The sequence below is a fragment of the Crocodylus siamensis genome, chromosome 5, assembly GCF_052110815.1.
Source record: "Crocodylus siamensis isolate JL-2025a chromosome 5, ASM5211081v1, whole genome shotgun sequence".
Classification (NCBI taxonomy): Eukaryota; Metazoa; Chordata; order Crocodylia; family Crocodylidae; genus Crocodylus; species Crocodylus siamensis.
In genome coordinates, this window is record NC_143399.1 from 129,798,038 (window position 1) to 129,817,641 (window position 19,604).

Below are 19,604 nucleotides of genomic sequence, written 5' to 3' on the forward strand. Positions count from 1 at the left end.
GGGAGGTCCCGGAGAATTGGAAAAGGGCAAATATAGTGCCCATCTTTAAGAAAGGAAAGAAGGAGGATCCAGGAAACTACAGATCAGTCAGACTCACCTCAGTCTCCAGAAAAATCGTGGAGCAGGTCCTCAAAGAATCCATTTCTAAGCACTTGGAGGAGTGAAGGTGATTAGGAGCAGTTAGCACAGATTCACCAAGGGCAAGTCATGCCTGACCAAACTGATAGCCTTCTATGATGAGAGAACTGGCTCTGTGGATATGGGGAAAGCAGTTGACAAAATATACCTTGACTTTAGCAAGGCTTTTGATATAGTCTTCCACAGCATTCTTGCAAGCCAACTGAAGAAGTATGGGTTGGATAAATGGACTATAAGGTGGATAGAAAAGTCTATGGTTTGTCAGGCTCAATGGGTAGTAATCAATGGATCAGTGTCTAGCTGGCAGCTAGTATCAAGTGGAGTGCCCCAGGGGTTGGTCCTTGGGCCAGTTTTGTTCAGTATTTTCATTAACAATTGGAAGATGGGATGGGGAGTGCACCCTCAACAAGTTCACAGATGACACCAAGCAGTGTGGGGGAGGGGTAGATCATCCACTGGGTGGTAGGGCTGGGATTCAGAGACTAATTGGAGGAGCAAAAGAAATCTCATGAGGCTCAACAAGGACAGGTGCAAAGTCCAGGACTTAGGACAGAACAATACCATGCACCGCCACAGCCTGGGAACTGACTGGCTAAGCAGCAGCTCTGCAGAAAAGGACCTGGGGGTTACAGTGGGCAGTAAAATGAATGATTCAGCAATGTACCCTTCTTGCCAAGAAGGCTAACAACATACTGGTCATTAGTAGGAGTGTTGGCATCAGATCAAAAGAAGTAATTATTTTGCTCTTTTCTGCATTGTTGTGACTATATCTGGAGGACTGTGTCCAGTTTTGGGACCCCTGCTATAGAAGGGTGTGGACAAGTTAGAGACAGTCCAGTGGAGAGCAACAAAAATCGTTCAAAGACTGGAGCACGACTTATGAGGAGAGGCTGAGGAAATTGAATTAATTTAGTCTGAAGACGAGAAGACTCAGAGGAGATATGCTAGCAGCCTTTAATGACCTGAAGGATGGTTCCCAAGAGAATGGAGCTGGACTGTTCTCAGTGGCGACAGATGACAGAACAAGGAGCAATGGTTTCAAGTTGCAGCAAGGGAAGTTTAAGGTGGATACTAGGAAAAACTTTCTCACTAGGAGGATGATGAAGCACTTGAATAGGTTACCCAGAGAGGTGGTGGAATCTCCATCCCTGGAGGTTTTTAAGATCAGGCTTGGCAAAGCCTTGGCTGGAATGATCTGGTTGGGGATGATCCTGCTTTGAGCAGGGGGTTGGACTAGATGACCTCCTGAGATCCCTTCCAATCCTCACTTTCTAAGATTCTACGAAATCTTGAAAACTAGCACCATGTCTGACATGCTTTTTCCACTTCTGCTTTTTGAAGACAATTCACTGGTGTTAATGGCCAAAGCTTTTCCCACCACTTTCCCATCACACTCCTGTTCTCTTTTCTCTTCTTCATTTTTGTAGAGACTATATTTCACTAGTATCATAAAAAACACGTCTTGACATTTGGTGCTGCATGTCAGTTTTACAGCCTTGTCTCCCCACTCTCAAACCCAGCTATCTCTGTTGAAGAAGAGCTAGGGAATAATTCATTTAAGTAATCTCCCAAGCTTTGTTAATGCATTTCAAGTGAAAAGGGGTTGAGAAAAAAAATCTTTTACACATTCATAATGAGAGCTGGACTAATTTCGAGAATTTACTAGTCACTGAAAAAATGAAGTTTTGGCTATCTCAAAAGGTTGTGCATTAGGGTCCAGTTTTGACTGGAAAACCTTTTGGAGGCTAGGTTCATAAAATGCCAGAGAAAGAGATGTTGATGGTAGTTTTCTTATGCCATAGCTCAGGAGTTATGACATGCACCCAGGATTTGAGAGTTCTGGAGTCAGTGTCCACCTCTGAGGGGATTCAAACCCACATCTCTCCATCTACCCAGAGAATGGCTAACCTCCACCCAGGTCATTCTGGAGGTAAGATGGCTTTAGTCCCTCCAACTGACACTTTTAAACAATCATTGAAGCAAAGACTGGTGCAAAGATGGTCCACCTCCCAGATCAGTGGCATAACTAGCAGATGAGAGACCCATAATCCTAAAGACTACTGTGTAGTCAAAACTCAAAACAGAACTGCTCCAAGAGGACAAATGGGGAGCAGCCATCCATGAATCCAAGAGGTGAGTAAAGGGGAAAATCATGTCAGGCCAAGGAAAGAATTAGTCCATTCTGGGCAGGAAACCCAATCACCAAGCTTTATGATAAAAGGAGTACGTCACCACCATCTCTACCACTTCTTCTACCTGTTTAGAGTCCTTTATTTTAGGTTTCCCTTACAAGTATCAAGCAAGATGTTTTTGTTTGGGGTTGAATGTAATGTTTTAACAAAAGCTAAATCTATATTTTTTGTTGTGGGAAGAAAATCCCCCAAATTGGAGAATAACATTTTTATTTTTCAGTTTGACCAAAAAAAAAAAAAAATCAGGTTATTTACAGAGTCCTGATCTTAGTCACCTTCTAGGGGAGAAGTAGAAATACACTGGAGATCTTTGGAGGATTGGATACGGCTTTTAGCAATGCTTTTCATCAAACATTATAAATACTCCTGATCTTCTGCAGGAACTCCACAGAATGTGCTGACTGTTAAAAATAACCTGGGCTAGGTACAGATGTTACACTTAATGTGCATTAAGTGCACAGAAAACACTTTAGAGCTGTAACAGAACAGACATTCACAGCACTTAAAGAGCTTTAAAAAAGGTTCTAAGTTAAACATTGATGGACTACAGCACTTCAGGTTAGAGTGATTTTTTGAATGTCTGTGTCACATCCATCCACATTAAGTTAGGTTGCATCTGGCAGCATCCCAGGGGCCCCTCTCAAAGTAGCATGCTCAATTCTGGCATGCTTATCTACTCTGCCTGTGTCAGGCCAGCTCTGCCCCCTTGGCTGTGACTGACCCTCTGATCCTGGCTAGCTGTGAACCACAGCCTGGATGGGACTGGGGGGTGAGGGGAGTGGAAAGCAGGGTTTCTGTTCCCCGCAGACAGCCCAGACCCATGGCATGCCATAGCCCAGCCGGGCAGGTGGGGAGGGGAGCAGCTTTCCCCAAGCTGCAGCCAGCGGCAGCAGCATGAGTTCCCTGAACTGCTTTTCACTGTTCCAGAAACTCTGGCACTGGGGGTTGGAAAAGCAGCCATGTGAAGGCCTGGTCCAACCCCCCTGAAGCTCCAGCCAGCAAGCTGGGGGGCACCCAGTAGGGGGACTTCTTTTCCATCTCCACCCACCAGAGTTCCTGGCACAGTGAACAGACAGCAGTAGCACAGGAAGCTTATGGTGCTGCTGCTGTCTGCACTTGGGGGAAAGGAGCCTCTTTGCTAGGTGTCCCCCCTCCCAGCTTCCTGGTTTGGGTCTTGCTGGCGACCAGCCTGGGTCCCCTTGTAGCAGAGGGTCTCCTTTTCACCACCCTGCTGGAGTTCTCAGTGCAGTGAAAAGTGGCACAGGAAACCCACACTGCCACTGTTGACTGCAGCTAGGGGAAAGGAGCCCCCCTGCTGGGTGGCCCCCCCACCCCAGCTTGCTGGCTTGGGTCTCAAGGGGCTGGGCTAGGCTGGGACAAGCCAGGCCCCACCATGGCAGAGAGGCTTCATCCCCTCAGCTACAGCCAGCAGCGGCAGTGTGGGTTCCCGTGCTGTTTTTTGCAGCACTGGGAACTCTGTCAGGGCAGGGACGGAAAAGGAGCCCTCCTTCTGCAGGGGACCCACCTTCCTGGAAGCTGGGGTGGCCCTCCCACTAGTGGGGTCTCCTTTTTATCCACCATGTGCCAGAGTTGTCTGTGCAAAGTAGCACAGACCACTTTGGGGAAGGGAGCCGCCCACTGAGGCCCCCCCCTACAGCTTGCTGGTGGGGATCTGGTGGTGGGGGCCAGCCTGGGTCCACATAGGCAGGTGGGGGGCTCCCTTCTGATCCCTACCTGCAGCTGCAGATGACAGTCCCCAGCTGGCAGAGGGTGGCAGGGCTGGGGGGGAAGGCACTCCAGCAGCCTCCCGGGAGGCCTGCAGGAGTGCCCCCCACCTGCTCGCCTTGACCAGTGCAGGTGTGTACTGAGCCCCCGTACTGAACAGCACATGTCTGTTTGGTTGGAATGTACTCTAACATATAGTACTTTAAGTAAAATGTAATAGTTAAAGTGCTTTCCTCCAGGGGCTTTTTGAACATCTATACTTAGCCCTGGTTTTTAAGTTCATGAAATGCCTCTATGCATAAGTAACAAGTGAAAAAAGTAGGGAGATTATGTATGGGGGGGAAAATTAATATATCTTTGGCAATTAAAAAAAAAAGACTACTTTCTTTTAAATAATATGCCTCTAGTCTCAGTGTTTCTAAACATAGTAACTTGCTCTGCAAATTTCCTAGTATAAGAAGGAGCCCTTATTGCATTATTATTATTAGGGTCACTGTATTGTTACCATTGACCAGATTCAGAAGCATAATCATTGTTCTTTGTTCTTTGACAATTTCCTCTTATTTTCAGTTGAATTCCTCCTGCTAATATTTACATCCCTTTCTTTTTTCAAATGGGAGTGTTGGGGATCCATTTATGCCCAAATGCACATACATTTTATTGGTAACCAATAATACATTACAATATTATTAAATAAGTACAGCATGATTGAGTTAATGATGAGAAAGCCCCTTGACTTTTGAAATGTCCTGTCTTCAGACTATGGTAATTGATTTCTCTGTCTTAACATAGCATTATAAGGTTAGCTCTTGCTACTGAGATTCACAGAACCGCCTCAAAATGTTAGTGTGCACAAATCAAGTATTTTTACTGGGAAACCTCCTCCAGAAATAGATTATTTATGGATTAAATGAATATTGAATAAATGTAACCCATGGATTAATTAGCTAAAACGCTCTGTTAACCAGGAAGCAAGAAAGGAAACACTATCTCATTAAACATTTACATGCATGTTGTATGTGCTTCTAGGATCAAGTTACGGTTTTTCATAACACAATTGCGTTTTATTTAACACTTGGATGCGTGTGAAAAGTTTAATGTCCCACTATACTAAAACTGAACTCACAAAGTATATAGCCTTAGGAATGTACAAAACCAGAGAGAAACTGTTTACGTTCCATACACAAGTCTGACATTTACTTAAGTAATAGTTTTGGTTCAGGATTGTGCATGACTAATTTATTGTCTTATGTTGAACAGACTCAGAGGTAAAAGTGCAATTCATTAATTCCCCATCCCATAATTCTAAAGGAAGACATAATCTATGCAAGACATTTTATCTTACTAGGAAAATCTACCCCACAAGCCAAGAAAAATAAAGGATTCAGAGACGCAGTGCTAAACAAGTGTGAAATGAATTATTAGGCACACCATGAGTATATGAAGTTTGCATGAATCCAATAGAATAATTTTGCGGTCTGTTTTTTATTTCAGTGACGGACATGCATAAAAAAGTGTCCTCATATGTTGATAGGAAAATATGCCCTTCCTCAGAGTAAATGCAGTTCTTCCCATTAGCCATTTAACCCTTTCATTTATTGCCATGCTTCCTGTAACAAAATTTCTTTTGCCATTAGAGAAAGACCCACTGCCAAAAATGTTTGAAATAACTTGTGCTTTGAACACGTTTTATAGAGTTTCACAACACAAATACCACAGAGGCAACAAATCCCCTACTTACAATATTGGGGTGGCAAAAAACTTTTAATTATTTTTAACCCTGGTCATTGAGTCACATTGATCCAGATGTATAAGTATCACATCCACCTTAATTTCTACTACAAATACAGGCAGGTACCTTTTAGATCCAGGTTATATATGCATAGTTCTTAAATACACTCAAGTCCGTTTCAGACCTGTGTAACAGGAAAGGTGACAGTCCCCAGGGGGAAATTTAACATAATGATCAAAAGGAGGACATTTTGCTCATCCTAGTGGAGCTGACCTTTCTTTATGTTTTGCCCTATATGATGGCAACAGCTAAGGCTAGGCCATTTTGTAAAATGCTGTTCCTCTTATGATGCCACTGATATCACCTGCCAGTCTTTACTGTGTTTTTAAAATTGAATATTTCTGAGACATGTTAACTATGCCCTTTCTAAGCACTATTGTCCTTCTGATGGTTTTTCATCTAAATACAAAGGATGGAGATGCATGAAATGTTTCCCCTGTCATGCTAATGAGAAATAAAATACCTATTGTTGTAGGTACCAAGGACAGGAAATCCAGGATGCCAAGTTGTTTGTCAGGTGGCTTCCTATATGTTACACCAGCTGCCCCATGTACCCCCACAACCTTGTGGAAATTGTAAGATGCAAGTTGTACAAACACTGACCAGTTTGCCCAGACATATAATCCCCCATCTTGGTTGTGAAGTGGGTTGTAACAGGGTTTGAGACCGAAGCTCTGTTACTTGAGAAATCTTGCAGCTGATAGTGATTATGGCCCAGTGGGGCAAGGAGACACCCCACGCCCGCAGAGAGCCAATGGGGCTCGGTGCCTGGGGATATGAAGAGAACACTCCCTAGGGAAAGTTGCCTTCGGGCACCACAGGACAAGAGAGGAGCTGCGGGGGACACTCTCCGGGAGAAGGATCCAAGAGGAGTGATCCACAACGCGGAATCAGCGTGAGCCGAGGGATCCCGGAGCTTGGACCCACACACTACTTACCAGGAATCCACGGGAACGCTGGTGAGTGCGGGGAAGAGCAGAGCTGCGGTGCAGGAAGAAGCTGCAGTTTCTGCACCGGGATGCGGAGAGGCAAATTGAAGCCAAAGGGAGCGGTGGGAGGGGCGTCAGCTGCCCAGACCCCTGAAGAGACCCGGCGCCACATCCAGACCCTGAGGGGAGAGGAACGCTGGGGGCTGAGAGCTCGAGACCTGGCTGTGGGAGAACTACTGAACCTGCATATCGGCACTGCGCGACACAGGAGGCTGGAAGGCATCTGTAACAAGCCGCTAATGTAATTAGTGATGGGGAGCCCAGGCTTAAAAAAACCAAAGGAAACTTTTCTTTTTCCTTCTACTTTTTTTGACTATGGGGAGCAGGCAAGGACTCAAATAAGACTGAGAAGCCCAGAGACCCCCTTCGCAGGGCAGAGGACATGGAGGGGGACCCTGCAGGCACTGATTATTCAATACAGCCACAAGCAGGCGAAATGTGCCTCCTCACTTACCGTCCCAATTGAGGGACATGATCCTCTACAGAGCATGGGGGTGATCCCAGGAACAACTCTGACAAGCTGCTGCCTCCCAACTGGTTCCCTGCAAAAGAGAGAATAAAAAGCAAGTAGATTATGAAATAGATCAAGCGTGGTCCTTCCGCGGGTACCAATTATCACGTCATCGCTTTCCTCCCCATTTCTTTAACAAGATTGAAGTCGTGGCAGGAGAGAACCAGCGGTTCCCTGCACGGACACACTAACATAGGTTATTTTCTGTATGTAAAACTGACCTGGTAGTGTTACACCAAACCAAGGCAAAGATCATGCTGAAAGGCCCACCTTGACATATTAAGCCAAACCACAGATGTGAACATGTTTAATCTGAAAAGGGTATCCAGGCTGCCCTTTAGCAGTTAGAGATATCACCTTGTCCTGCAGTTATTACTGTTAAGGAAGATGGTCCTTTTGAATACAGTTAGCCTATATGTCAGGAAGAGGATATGTACACAGGCCTTGAAGACACATTGTTGAATCAAAGCAAGATGAACTTGTACTTCATTTAGAGTAGAACTACTCTACTGAATATCCTGAGGAACTTTTCAAATGTATATACTTAAGATCTGCAAGCATGACAAGTCAAACACGCAGGGCCTGAGCCTGGAGTCATGTCAACTCCATTAGATGGTGAATGAATTACCAGTTAACAGCCAAGTAATCAGGACATCTTGATGCTTAATCCAATCCTTTGTAAAATATTTCATAGATTTCATAGATTTCATAGACATTAGGGCTGGAAGGGACCTCGGGAGATCATCGAGTCCAGCCCCCTGCCCAAAGGGCAGGAAGTCAGCTGGGGTCATAGGATTCCAGCAAGATAAGCATCCAATTTACCCTTGAAGGTGTTCAATGTAGGTGCTTGAACCACCTCCGCTGGCAGACTGTTCCAGACCTTGGGGGCTCGGACAGTAAAGAAATTCTTCCTTATGTCCAGCCTGAAACGGTCTTGCAGGAGTTTGTGACCGTTCGACCTCGTCATCCCTCGGGGCACTCTGGTGAACAGACGTTTCCCCAGATCCTGGTGGTCACCCCTGATAAACTTATAGGTGGCCATCAGATCACCCCTGAGCCTGCGCTTTTCCAGGCTAAAGAGTCCCATGCCTCTCAGCCTGTCATCGTAAGATCTGTTTTCCTGACCTCTGATCATGCGCGTGGCTCTCCTCTGGACTCTCTCAAGCTTCTCCACATCCTTTTTGAATTGTGGAGCCCAAAACTGGACGCAGTACTCCAGCTGCGACCTCACCAAGGCCGAGTACAAGGGGAGAATGACGTCCCGGGATTTGCTCAAGAAGCATCTATGGATGCACGCCAGCATTTTGGTCGCTTTACTAGCCGCAGCATCGCACTGGAGGCTCATGTTCATCTTGTGGTCAATGATGACCCCCAAGTCTTTTTCTTCTGTAGTGCTATCCAACGTAGCACTGCCAAGCCTATACGGGTGCTGCAGGTTTTTCCTCCCAAGGTGGAGAACCTTGCATTTTTCGGTGTTAAACACCATCAGGTTCTCGTCTGTCCATTTGCTGAGCTTGTCCAGGTCAGCCTGGATCACCCGCCTATCTTCTGGCATGGATGCTTTGCCCCAAAGCATATTTTGTATCTCAGATTTGTAATTCAGCTTCTGTCAGTTTTCAGTGAAAAATAAAATAACCCACAGGCAAAACCAGCAGTATAAATAATGATGCAGAGTGTGAGATTTGCATTTGGACACATCTGTTGGAGTCCCATAATTATGTTGGCATTACTTTCCATGTACTGTCCCATTCTCTAGAATCTCAACTTTAATAAAAAAAAGTTTAAGCTGTTCTTGTAGAAAGATGATGCTGGGACTATGCCTACACCAGTGATTCTCAGCAAGAAGATGCCATGGTACCCTTGGTGCAGCCAGATCCTTTGAAGGGTGCCATGAGATGTGAAGAGATGATCCAGGTATGAGTAGGTAAGCAGATAGGCACAGGCTCAGGCCTGCCTCTGCTCCAGTTCCCCTCCATCCACTGCCTGGCCCCTCTGCAAGCAGGTAAGCACTACAAGATGTAAAATTGTTTTTGAAATAGCTGCCACTCAATTCATAAAACTTATTGAGGAGTGCCTTAAGTCCAAAATAGTTGAGGACCACTAGCCTAGGACCATAGCAGCAGAGGGCTCAGTCATGCCACTGAAGAAATAAGACTGGCCCACCCACAATGTTCCAGTATAACTGAGCTCAAGATCAGTGTTTCTGGTGTATTCAATAGCAGCATCTTGAAGCACCCTTCCAGTTCTGACTGCTTTAAATCTAGGATTGATAAATCCTGCCCATCTACTCTTGCTGCACAATCATTTCTGCAAAAGCATGACTGAGTTTTCTGCTACTTTAGCAAAGACATAACTTATGCTTTCTAATAGAATCTACATTGAACCTAGAATAGCACCTCTGAGAGATCTGCCATGCTCTTCTCAGGGGTATGCTAATTCAGCAATGCTGTGTTTCAGTAAACTTCTTCTGAACAATTGCACAACCTAGAGGAATTGGCATGGTGCTTTTGTTGGAGGGTCTCAAAAGAGCATCAGCACCCTCCACAGCACCCATCTGGCCTTTTGTGTGGAACATAGATGATATAAACACCACAATTACTCTTGTGTGGCAGAGCTGTTAATGTGTGTGCATGTAACAAGTTAAGGTCAGGAGTGGTAAAACCAGCCCTGGCATTGGAGTTCAAATGAGGGAGGGAAGAAGGATTTTGTTCAGTGAAAATTACTTTAACAAAAGAAATAAAGCTTCCTACAATTAGGATTTCCTCTCTGTTGCAGAGCTCTCAGGTGCCCTGTGACTGAGAGCAGAAATGGCTCGGGAGAGACCCCTACTGGTGGGAAGGGGGAAGTGCAGCTGCCAGTCACCAGGACTGCACAGGTACTGGTTGCCCTAGCAACCAGGGAAACCTAGAGCCAGGAAGGGGCGGAGCTTAGCCCTTCTTAAGCCCAGGCAGAAGGCCAGGAGGGCATTTCCCCTCCGGCGGCCTAGGGAGGGGGAACTCAGCCAGAACAAAGGGGAGAACTCTGATGGTCAGAACATCCCCTGGCTCCTGCTGGGGGTCGATGCACTCTCTCTTTCTCTCTCTGGTAGGGAGAGAGTCGTATTTTGACCAGAATGGTCTAGCTTTTGTATTGTAGCCCGGGGGGGCTTTGCGTTTTGTGTTTTCTGTTTCACTGGAGGACCGGGTGAGGCTATAAGGGGTTGGCGAAGGCCTCATAGGAGCTCCACGATAGCGTGGGGTCTCCTGGCACCGAAGAGGGTGTAGCTTTGTTTGGGGGTGCATTGGCCCAGCCCGGAGCTAGGGGGGGCAGTGAAGAGCCCAACTAAAAGGGGCTAGCAAGGAGCCCCGGAGTTTGGGGGCAGTGAGGAGCCCCAGAGCCCCGGAGCCGGGGGCAGTGAGGAGCCCAGAGCCAAAGGAAGGGGGCCAGGGAGGAGCCCCAGAGTTCGGGGGCAGTGAGGGGCCCCAGAGTTGGCACGGGCAAGAAGTCCTGAAACGGCCAGTGCGGGACAGGCTAGAGGGTGCCAGTAGGGGCGCAGACTCTGATGGGCTAGAGGGCGCCGGCTAGGGTGCAGATGGAGGGATAAGCCAGACGGCATCCACGTGGCAGGGAGTAGGACAGACCTGAACAACACCAGATACATCTGCAAGGCTTGGGCTGCGGTATAAGGGGAGGTCAGGAGCCGCAGATAGTGCCTAAGGCACCGAGACCGAAAATAGGCAGCCTCCCATTTGATTAAGATCTTCCAATCAATCCAAATAACAACAAGGCATGGCAGAAGAGAAGGTGGGCGGTTGGCCCTTGATTGGTGTTGCGGGGCCACAAATAGACGGCCCCAGGGAGGCACAACTGTCACACTCTCCTTCCAGGAGAGCTTGCTTCTGTTACTTTTCTCTGGGATTCCATATTTCACAGCAGTCAATTGAGGCAAATACCTTTTATCCCAAAGGCACCTCCTCTGCTCAGGGGCATGGTAAAGGGAACTTTATCTTATTCCTCTACCACTATTCAAAGACTGCCTTTGCATATTTTTTTTTATCAAGTCAGTGTTACAGATCATCATGTTCAGAATTTCAGGAGACCAGCAGATCACAGGGATCTGGACAGTAGTTGACTTTCCTCCTTAAAAGCATTATGTTGTACAGCATGAGTGTTTGCAAGAGAAAGTACTGCCTGAGCAGACATGAATTTGTGCTGCGCAGCTGAAAGTACTAGCTCTGACTGTGCCCTGCAGCCTCTGAAGCTCTGCTCTTTGATTGCCCTTGAATGGATTAAAACTGAACACCTATTCAAAATGTTACCACTGGGGCATATTATGAAGCTTTTACTGAAATTTCCTCAAGTAAAATTTGCTGTCAATGGAAATTTTTCTCCAAGTTACATTTTCAGGCTACAATAATTAAATAGGCAGTACAATACTTCACAGTACTGAAGCATTGAGGGTCTCATGTTAATGAAATAGCCTCCCAGCACCAACAGACAAAAATATATCCCAACTAAGTGGAGAGCAATGTGCTGACGGTCAGATAAGACTAAGGAATAAATTGTAGATGTCCTGTCACTCAGCCCTGTGCATCAACCATTAGTCCACACATCTTCTATAGAGAATGCACATGGAAAAGAGGCGAGACAAAGACATGTCAATGAGAGGCACTGCAATGAAGTCTGTAAGATAAGGGGTGAGGTCGAGTAAGGTTAGATAAAAGGGTGAGGATGAGTAAGGTTATATAAAGGTATGTGGGTGGGGGGAACACCCCACTCCCAAAGCTTTAGGGTACATGCTTGTATCAGAAATGAATGTGACTTGTGTTTTCATTTCACTGAGTATCCACCATAGGGCTTTCCTTCATGTTTAAATTATGTGATGCAACATAATGCGAGCAGGTGCTTTCCACACTGAAAAATGATCAGAGCAGAAAGTGTTTGGACTCCCCGCACCGCCCCCAGCCCTTGAAGTTACCATGTAGCACGCAAACCAGCTCAAAGAGGATTCAGTGCAGTTCTGGCATTGTGTAATATTTTGTGCTTGGCTGTGTGGAAATAAATAAATGGGCACTGAAAAAGAGAGCAACCTCTATTTTACTGATGTGTACACAACAGTAGGACTTCGACATTTGTGACAAAAAAGGAATAATCATCATGCAAAAGAAAGGGAAATGCGCCTTAGAGGTCATCATGGAAAATGGTCAGTACAAACACAAAACCAAATATTTATTTTAAACAATGTGTGCATTACTTGATATTTTTCAAAATTGTATATTTGATATTTTTCTCATGTAGGAAACTTCTAGTAACTGGCTTCCAAAATTCAGAGAAATAGTAGGGACTTCTAGCTAGTTAAAATAATTTAATACATAATTAGAAAGGACATTTTCACTTGTCAGTCAGTAGTTAAGCGCTACAAGTGTAAAATATTGTATGTAAAAACCCCACTGACCAATTCAATTATTCATCATTCTTTGTCTTGCAGTTGGAATGGAGATTGATGGACAAGTGCAAAGTGACCCAGAAAGCGAAGGTAAAGGGGAGAAGAGTAGCTGTAGTATTATTTGGAAATACAGATGCAAGACTAAAACTTTGTCTGCTGAGATTCCCTTGGTGGGTTGTGATGTGTTGCACACCACCAGTGGTTCCGATGAGAAATTCAGAGCAAAGTAAAAAAAAACTAGAGGTATTGATCAGTACCTATAAAAGGAAAATTGACATCATCAGCTTTTTTTGGCCAGTGTAGCTGATAATGTCACCAATAAATCCCGTGTGCATGCATGTAGCCAAGAATGCAGCCCGGCATCATGGAGAGCAGCATCTAGCTGGTAAGTCTGTGGGGGGGAAGGGGTATGGTGGGGCAGATGGAGATTCCCATGATGAGGGAGAGGGTGAGACTGGGGCAGGCCTAGGCTCTGCCCAGCTGGGGTGGAGCAGGGTGCAGGACATTGCTGAAGACAGCTTGTTCAGGGGCTGTGGTGGGGTGGAGAAGGGGGGGCAGCTCCCCACTGCTGTGTGTAGCCCTGAGGAGGCATGGGGGGGACATGTGCTCCCCAGGTTTGTGTGTGGGCAGACTGCCCATTGCAGGTTCAGGGCCATGGGCTGCACTGGCCTCTTCCCGGCAGGGGGGGTAGGGCCAGGGCTATGCTCAGGGTGAGTGGGGGTTGGGGAGGCAGTGGCAGCACTGGGAGCAGGGGCTATAGTGTGGGCTATAGCCAACCCAGAATTTCCTGTAGCCCCCTCCATAGCTACCACTCCCAGCACCACCCCCACCCCCACCCCCCTGCCAGGAAGAGGCTGGTGCAGCCCCTGGCCCCAAGCCTGCAGAAGGCATCCTGCCCTTGCCCCATGCACAAATCCAGGAGGCACATGCCCCACATGCCTCCCCCGGGGGTGCATGTAGTGGCAGGTTCTGTACCCTCCCATGCCCCTTGGATGAGCCACCCATGGTTCTATTCCATGCCCTGCCCCATCTGGGCAGTGCCTGCCCCTGCCCCTTCCACTGCCCCAGCCTCATTCCCTTCCTCATTATGGGGGCCTCTATCTGGCTCCCCCCACATCCCCTCTCCCCCCACAGACTTATCTGCCATATGCTGCTCTCTAAGCTGCTGGGCTGCATATTGGCCAATATGGCTGGTTAATAATTGGCCATCGGTATCGGCCAAAATTTTTTTTATCGGTGCACCCCTAAAAAACACACTTTGCTTTATTAAAAATATTCCAGATATCCACCTACACAAAAAAACTGATTATTTTGAACTCTCTGCTAGTTTTGACCTTTTCTCCAGTTTTTCTCTTGTGCCACTGAATACAGGAGAATCAGTTATGTCCAGAGGTTTTAGGACTATTTTTTTCTCATTGACTTTTTTCCCTTTCACTTTTCCATCCACAAATCTATCTTCTACAAATTCCTCCAAATATTAATCCAAATAGAACTAAAGCTTCATCTTTGCTTTGATCACTCTGTAATTTTTCAATAGCTGGAAAAGTTATAAACAAATATTGATAGGGATCTACTTAAATAATGGAGCAACTAAACAGTTTTTGTGGGTTGATCATGATATAAATAGCAAATTCTGTGGATATTGCCTGGATGTGCTGATATATGATATGCAACAAAGCAAATTATACGTAGAGTTGTACAAACTAAGTTTAGAAATTCAAATTTATGTTTAGATTAGTAAAAATCCATTAAGGTAGGCTCCTATGCACTGGCAGGGGAGAAGGGATGAAGGGGCAGCCACCATCTTGTGTGTAGCTGGATTCAGGTGGAGTAGCCTTCAGTGAGGTGAATGCTGCTCTTTGTGCCACCTTGCCAGCTGGCACCTCCTCTTCCCTCTCCCCCCTGCACCAACCTGCACTGGGGAGAGAACATTTTATTTTTATTAAGTTATTTTTTTAAGTTGATTTTGCTAACAATTCTATATTTCATGTTTTCCACAGAATCCATGGAATCGTGACTCGATTAGACCCTTAGTGATAATTAATGGCAGAAAGGGGGGATAGAAGAAAGGAAAACTAGTAACATTCAGAAAAAAAAAATTAATCATTGAAAAAAAAAGTTTACTTTCAAAGCTTGTTAAATGATGCAAAACAATTTTAAATTTCAAAGATTTATTTCAAAACTATATTCCATATATTGACAAGTTATAATATCCATCACAAGTAGCACTTATTGGTGGTCTTGCTGATAATGACAAGTAGATTGAGCAGAGAGAATATCTAGCTCTTCCTGCTTGGAAATGATTCCTCCAAGTAACAGTTACAATCAATTGAAGGGAAAGGATAAAAAAAGATTATGTCAGTGCTGCCTGAAGTGTCTCTGTCCTGTATAGAAATATAGGAACTTTTATCTCAGAGCATAGCCGTTAAGCAACTTTCATGCACACAATTTAACTTATAATTTTTATAAGAAGAAAAAATATAGTATTTCATTTACAGTATATTCTTTTTGCTTCCACAGTTCTATCACACTGAAAGCTCAAGAAAATGCTCATGCTTGCTCACTCAATAGCAGTATTTAAAAAAAAAAAAATTATTATAGAAATGATTGCTAGTTTTAGCTGTTGGGGTCACTTTCCATTCAGTGATGCCCAAATTTATGTCCCACTATTATTACTGCTAATGGAAACTGTGCGCTGAACCAAGTGCTGAAACTGATTCTCAGTATGAGCCAGATCCAAAGCCCATGAAAACAAATGGGCATCTTTTCATTTATTTCAGTGGGCTCTAGATCAGAAAGGGTGCATGCACTATTCACTATATGGCAGGCAAATCTTTACTATATTAACACCATGTGTTAAGTGTTTAGAAAAGAACTAGTTCCATGTGTGCTATCTCATAGCTCAGGAAAAGGCAGGGAGACTTCTTTCTCTCAAAAGGGCTTTCTTGCAACTGCTCACACACACACAAAGGTGGCTGACAACTTCCTGTTGATGTCATCATGTCAACCCTCAGGAAAGGAATTAAACCCTTACTACTCCACAATGTATTACAGAAGATGAGGAGGAAGAGGAGACAGTCCAAAGGCCCTGCTCAAGGGAAGCAATCAAGTCAAGCAGACAAGAGAAGAATCAGCAAAATAAGGAAGTAGACGAAAGTGAAGAGGAAGATGAGATTTTCCGGAGAAAAAGACTCACTAGAAAGAAAAATCGCCGAATAAAAAACAGTGGTAAGAAAAGTGAATCGGATAAAGCACCAAGTGGGAAGAGAGAGAGACACAGAAAAGCTGCTACCAAAGACCAAAAGGAGGCAGAAAATAAGGAGAAGCAAACAAACAAAAAGAAAAAAGGCAATGGAGAGAGGTATTTTAACAATGGCCAGTTATAAAGCCACATTGTAGAATTTCAATTTTGTTCTATGCCAGCATATTTCTAATGGTGAACCTGTGTCATGTTGGTCAAGGTTGCTAAATAAGAGATGGCTGTAAATTATCAATTTTTAAAAAATGTAATCAGGGTTATTCTGGTTTAAATTCAATATGTAACAAAGCACATATTTCTAAGGGCTGCCTTGGGTCAACCAAGAGAACAACCTAGAAAGGATTTCCTAAGCTTTAAGATTGCTTCCCTTTTGATTTTTCTTTGTTGCAGTCCTCTTATTTTCTCCCAGCCTTTTTTTTGCCTGACTCTTAGCAGTGTGCAAAACAGACCATATTCGATTTGGATTTGGATTTGGATTCGGCCCAAATTGGGGACAGTTATTTGATTAGTTGATTCAGATCACTGTCCCGATTCAATATGGTCGAATCCGAATCTGGAGATTTGATGCTGATTTGGAGAATCGGTGATTCAGCCACGGACACAGCTTTAAATGTTTTTTCTACATACCTCGAGGGACCAGGCGTGGCTCATGAATGCTGCAATGGTGGGGCAGATGGAGTGTCCCACAGGAGTGCAGGGGGGCCCCTATGTGCTCAGCTGTGAACCCAGAAGTACTGCTAGTCCACTTCTGGGTCTGCCACCCTGCACCTCCCTCCAGCTCAGCAATTGGCCACCGGCAGACCCTGGGTGCCCCTCCAGACCCAGGAGGCACCAGTCACCAAGCTGGGGAGAGGTTCAGGGGGGCCTGTCAGCATACTCCCTGGTGGACCTGGAAGTGGACCAGAAGTGCTTCTGGTCCTCTTCTGGGTCTGCTGCCAAGCATGCTGGGGACCCCCCATACTCCTGTGGGACACTCCATCCACCCCAGCATCGCAGCATTCACGAGCTACCTGGCACCTTGAGGCATCTAGAAAAAACATTTAAAACTGTCTATGTCCAAATCATCAAATCTTTCTGAATCTCTTGGAATCGATTTGGAGGGTTCTGATTCGATTTGGAGACATTAAAGGGTCTCCTGATTCAATTTGGTTTTGGAGATTCGGCTCGGTTCGGCCAAATCAAATCAGGCCAAATCTCTGCTGAATTGAATCAGTGACCGAAGCTTCGCACAGCCCTATTATCAGATACCCCACAGCAATCACAGGCAGGTAGCTGTCATAAAAAGGTTGAGTCATTTTACAAGAAGAAGAACAGGAAAAGTGGTGATGGACTAAGTTGTTGTTACTTGGATTCCCAAGCAAAGTATTCTTTGCCTTTGACAATGGTTCATTTTAGCTCAGGTGGTGTCAGCTCATGGAAATCCAGTACTACCTAGGTTAGGTGGTGGTAGACAATTCATACAGGTTCTGATTTTAAAACTTTCATGTATCGTAGTTTTTACTTAGGTAATAACAGAACTGAAAATAAACATTTTTCAGTATAAGGTGACCCCTAAACATGTTCAAACATAGAAAATCTGGCATCTTTATTAAGTACATAATGGTTATTTTCTTGTACACTCTAAATGGCAACTTTCTGATTTAGTGCTTTGGAAATGGCTTCAGGATTCCTCAAGTATTGCAGAGGCTCTGTTTTCCCCCACCCCATTTTTATTTTATTATTTTAATTTTTTTCCCCTTGCTTCTACTTCATAACTTCACTCTCTTTCTCCCCTAGCTCTTCTTCCCCATCTGCTTCCAACTCATCTGATGAAGAATCTTTGTCAGAGGAAGAACTAGAAAGGCTCAAGGAGCAGGTAGAGGAAAAGAAAAAGCTGATATCCACCATGAGGAACAAACCTTGGCGTATGGCAAAGAAGTTAACAGTGCTCAGGTAGCCTAATGCATTCCTAACTCTTCCGTTTCTATGGTGGGAAGCACTGAAACTAGAGTGTGAATTTAATAGTCATGGAGTGTACACTGCAATTCAGATTAATTACATCTTGATGCTCCTGTTGCCATCTCAAAACCCCAGTCTTGGAAAAAGCAACCAGTGGAATGAGGCCAGTGTGCTGTGGTCTACATGATAGGGGTTCAGAGGTAGGATTTTGTTGTCAGTGTCTGTAACCAGAGAACAGATGCTGGACAAAATCTGTTTGCCTGATTCCCAGGCTGGGATCATTTTACCGTTTTATTTAAAGCCTGCTGAACAACTGACTCCAGGACTCCTTGTTAAAGCAAACTGAGCCCTTCTCTGCTTATTTATGCCTAGTGAGATACAGAAATCAAGCAGCTAGTCTCTGGGTTACTTTGCACTGCCAGAAGCTTTACGGCATGTTAGAGTATTCAGGAAAAGACAGTATTACTTACAGATGTGTAGAGCACACAACAGTATTACCTATCTTGCTAAAGGTGCAGTACTGTATGTGCAAGTAATACAGATATTTACAGTGGAGGACATAGCTGGCTGTTCGGGGGAAACAGATGAAGGAACACTGAGGGGAGGAACCAAAAATCCACATGTCAGTAAAAGAATGGCTCTTCTCTCCAGTAATTATCTTATCCAATAGTGGGCTGAGAGAGAATAATTCAAAACACAGTGTTGAGGATGATAGTGAGGGATTTGAAAGCTAGTATCAAGGAGAGGAAATTTCAATCCTAAAATAAGCTTGAATCTACCTATAGGAGTAGGTTCAGTGCACTGCATTTGCCTATAGGTGATTTATTTGTTTAGCCACAATGGGCAACGGCTTGTCTGAGTCTTCCTTTTACTGTGAGTAGCCCAGCTGACCTGCATGCACCTCCCAATGTGCAGTTCAAGTCCTTTGCTGCCATTAATCTGTATGGGGAAAAGGAGGTAGGAGGCAGAATAAAGTTCATGTACCACAAAAATGGAATTCAGTGTCATCTGTCAAGTGCTTGGAGACTCAGAATGAAAGATGCTACTAAAAGGGGCAAAAGATTATTATTACTAGAATATCTTCCTGCTGATGCAGTCTTAGCAGCTGATGCCATGATCAACTACATTTCCCTCTCCTTTATTCTTTTCTCTTGACAGTGGAGGGGAGCAAGCTTATTCAACTCAAACAACACTGCCACAACACCTTGGCTGCATTAGGAGCATGGGCTAGAGTTCATAACACTAATACTTTTTATTTCTTTCCAAGGATCTCAATCTACTTTATAAGTATGAAGCAATTTATCTTTATAAACATATCTGTAGGATGGATATGTATTAGCCCTATTTCACAGATGATAAAACTGGACCACAAAGATTAAAGCCATTAGTTTCAAACATCAGTGCCTATGCACTGATTTGGGGACCTAGCTGTAAGCATCCTATTGTGAAACTGTGCTCCGAGGCATCTTGTCCAAGGTCACATTATAAGTGAGTGTATTAACCATAATATGATTTTTAGGCCCCCTCTACACATGCAGGTAAAGGCACACTAGGCATGGTACACCCCTGTGGGTGGGAGGTCTGTCAGTTGAAGGTGCTCTCAGCCACAAGGGAAATCCTACTACACGTGCAAAT

At 44.8% G+C, this 19,604-nt stretch overlaps 1 protein-coding gene across 1 annotated transcript in view; it reads left to right on the forward strand.

The window, feature by feature from the left end:
• Positions 1-11,932: 11,932 nt before the first annotated feature.
• TMC2 (transmembrane channel like 2) overlaps positions 11,933-19,604 on the forward strand; it is a 76,212-nt gene continuing 68,540 nt past the window's right edge. The window contains exons 1-3 of the mRNA XM_090048849.1: positions 11,933-12,862; positions 15,827-16,133; positions 17,808-17,963. Of these exons, the coding sequence (XP_089904975.1) occupies positions 12,820-12,862; positions 15,827-16,133; positions 17,808-17,963 (506 nt within the window). The 5' untranslated portion in view covers positions 11,933-12,819. The remainder of the gene's footprint in view (positions 12,863-15,826; positions 16,134-17,807; positions 17,964-19,604) is intronic.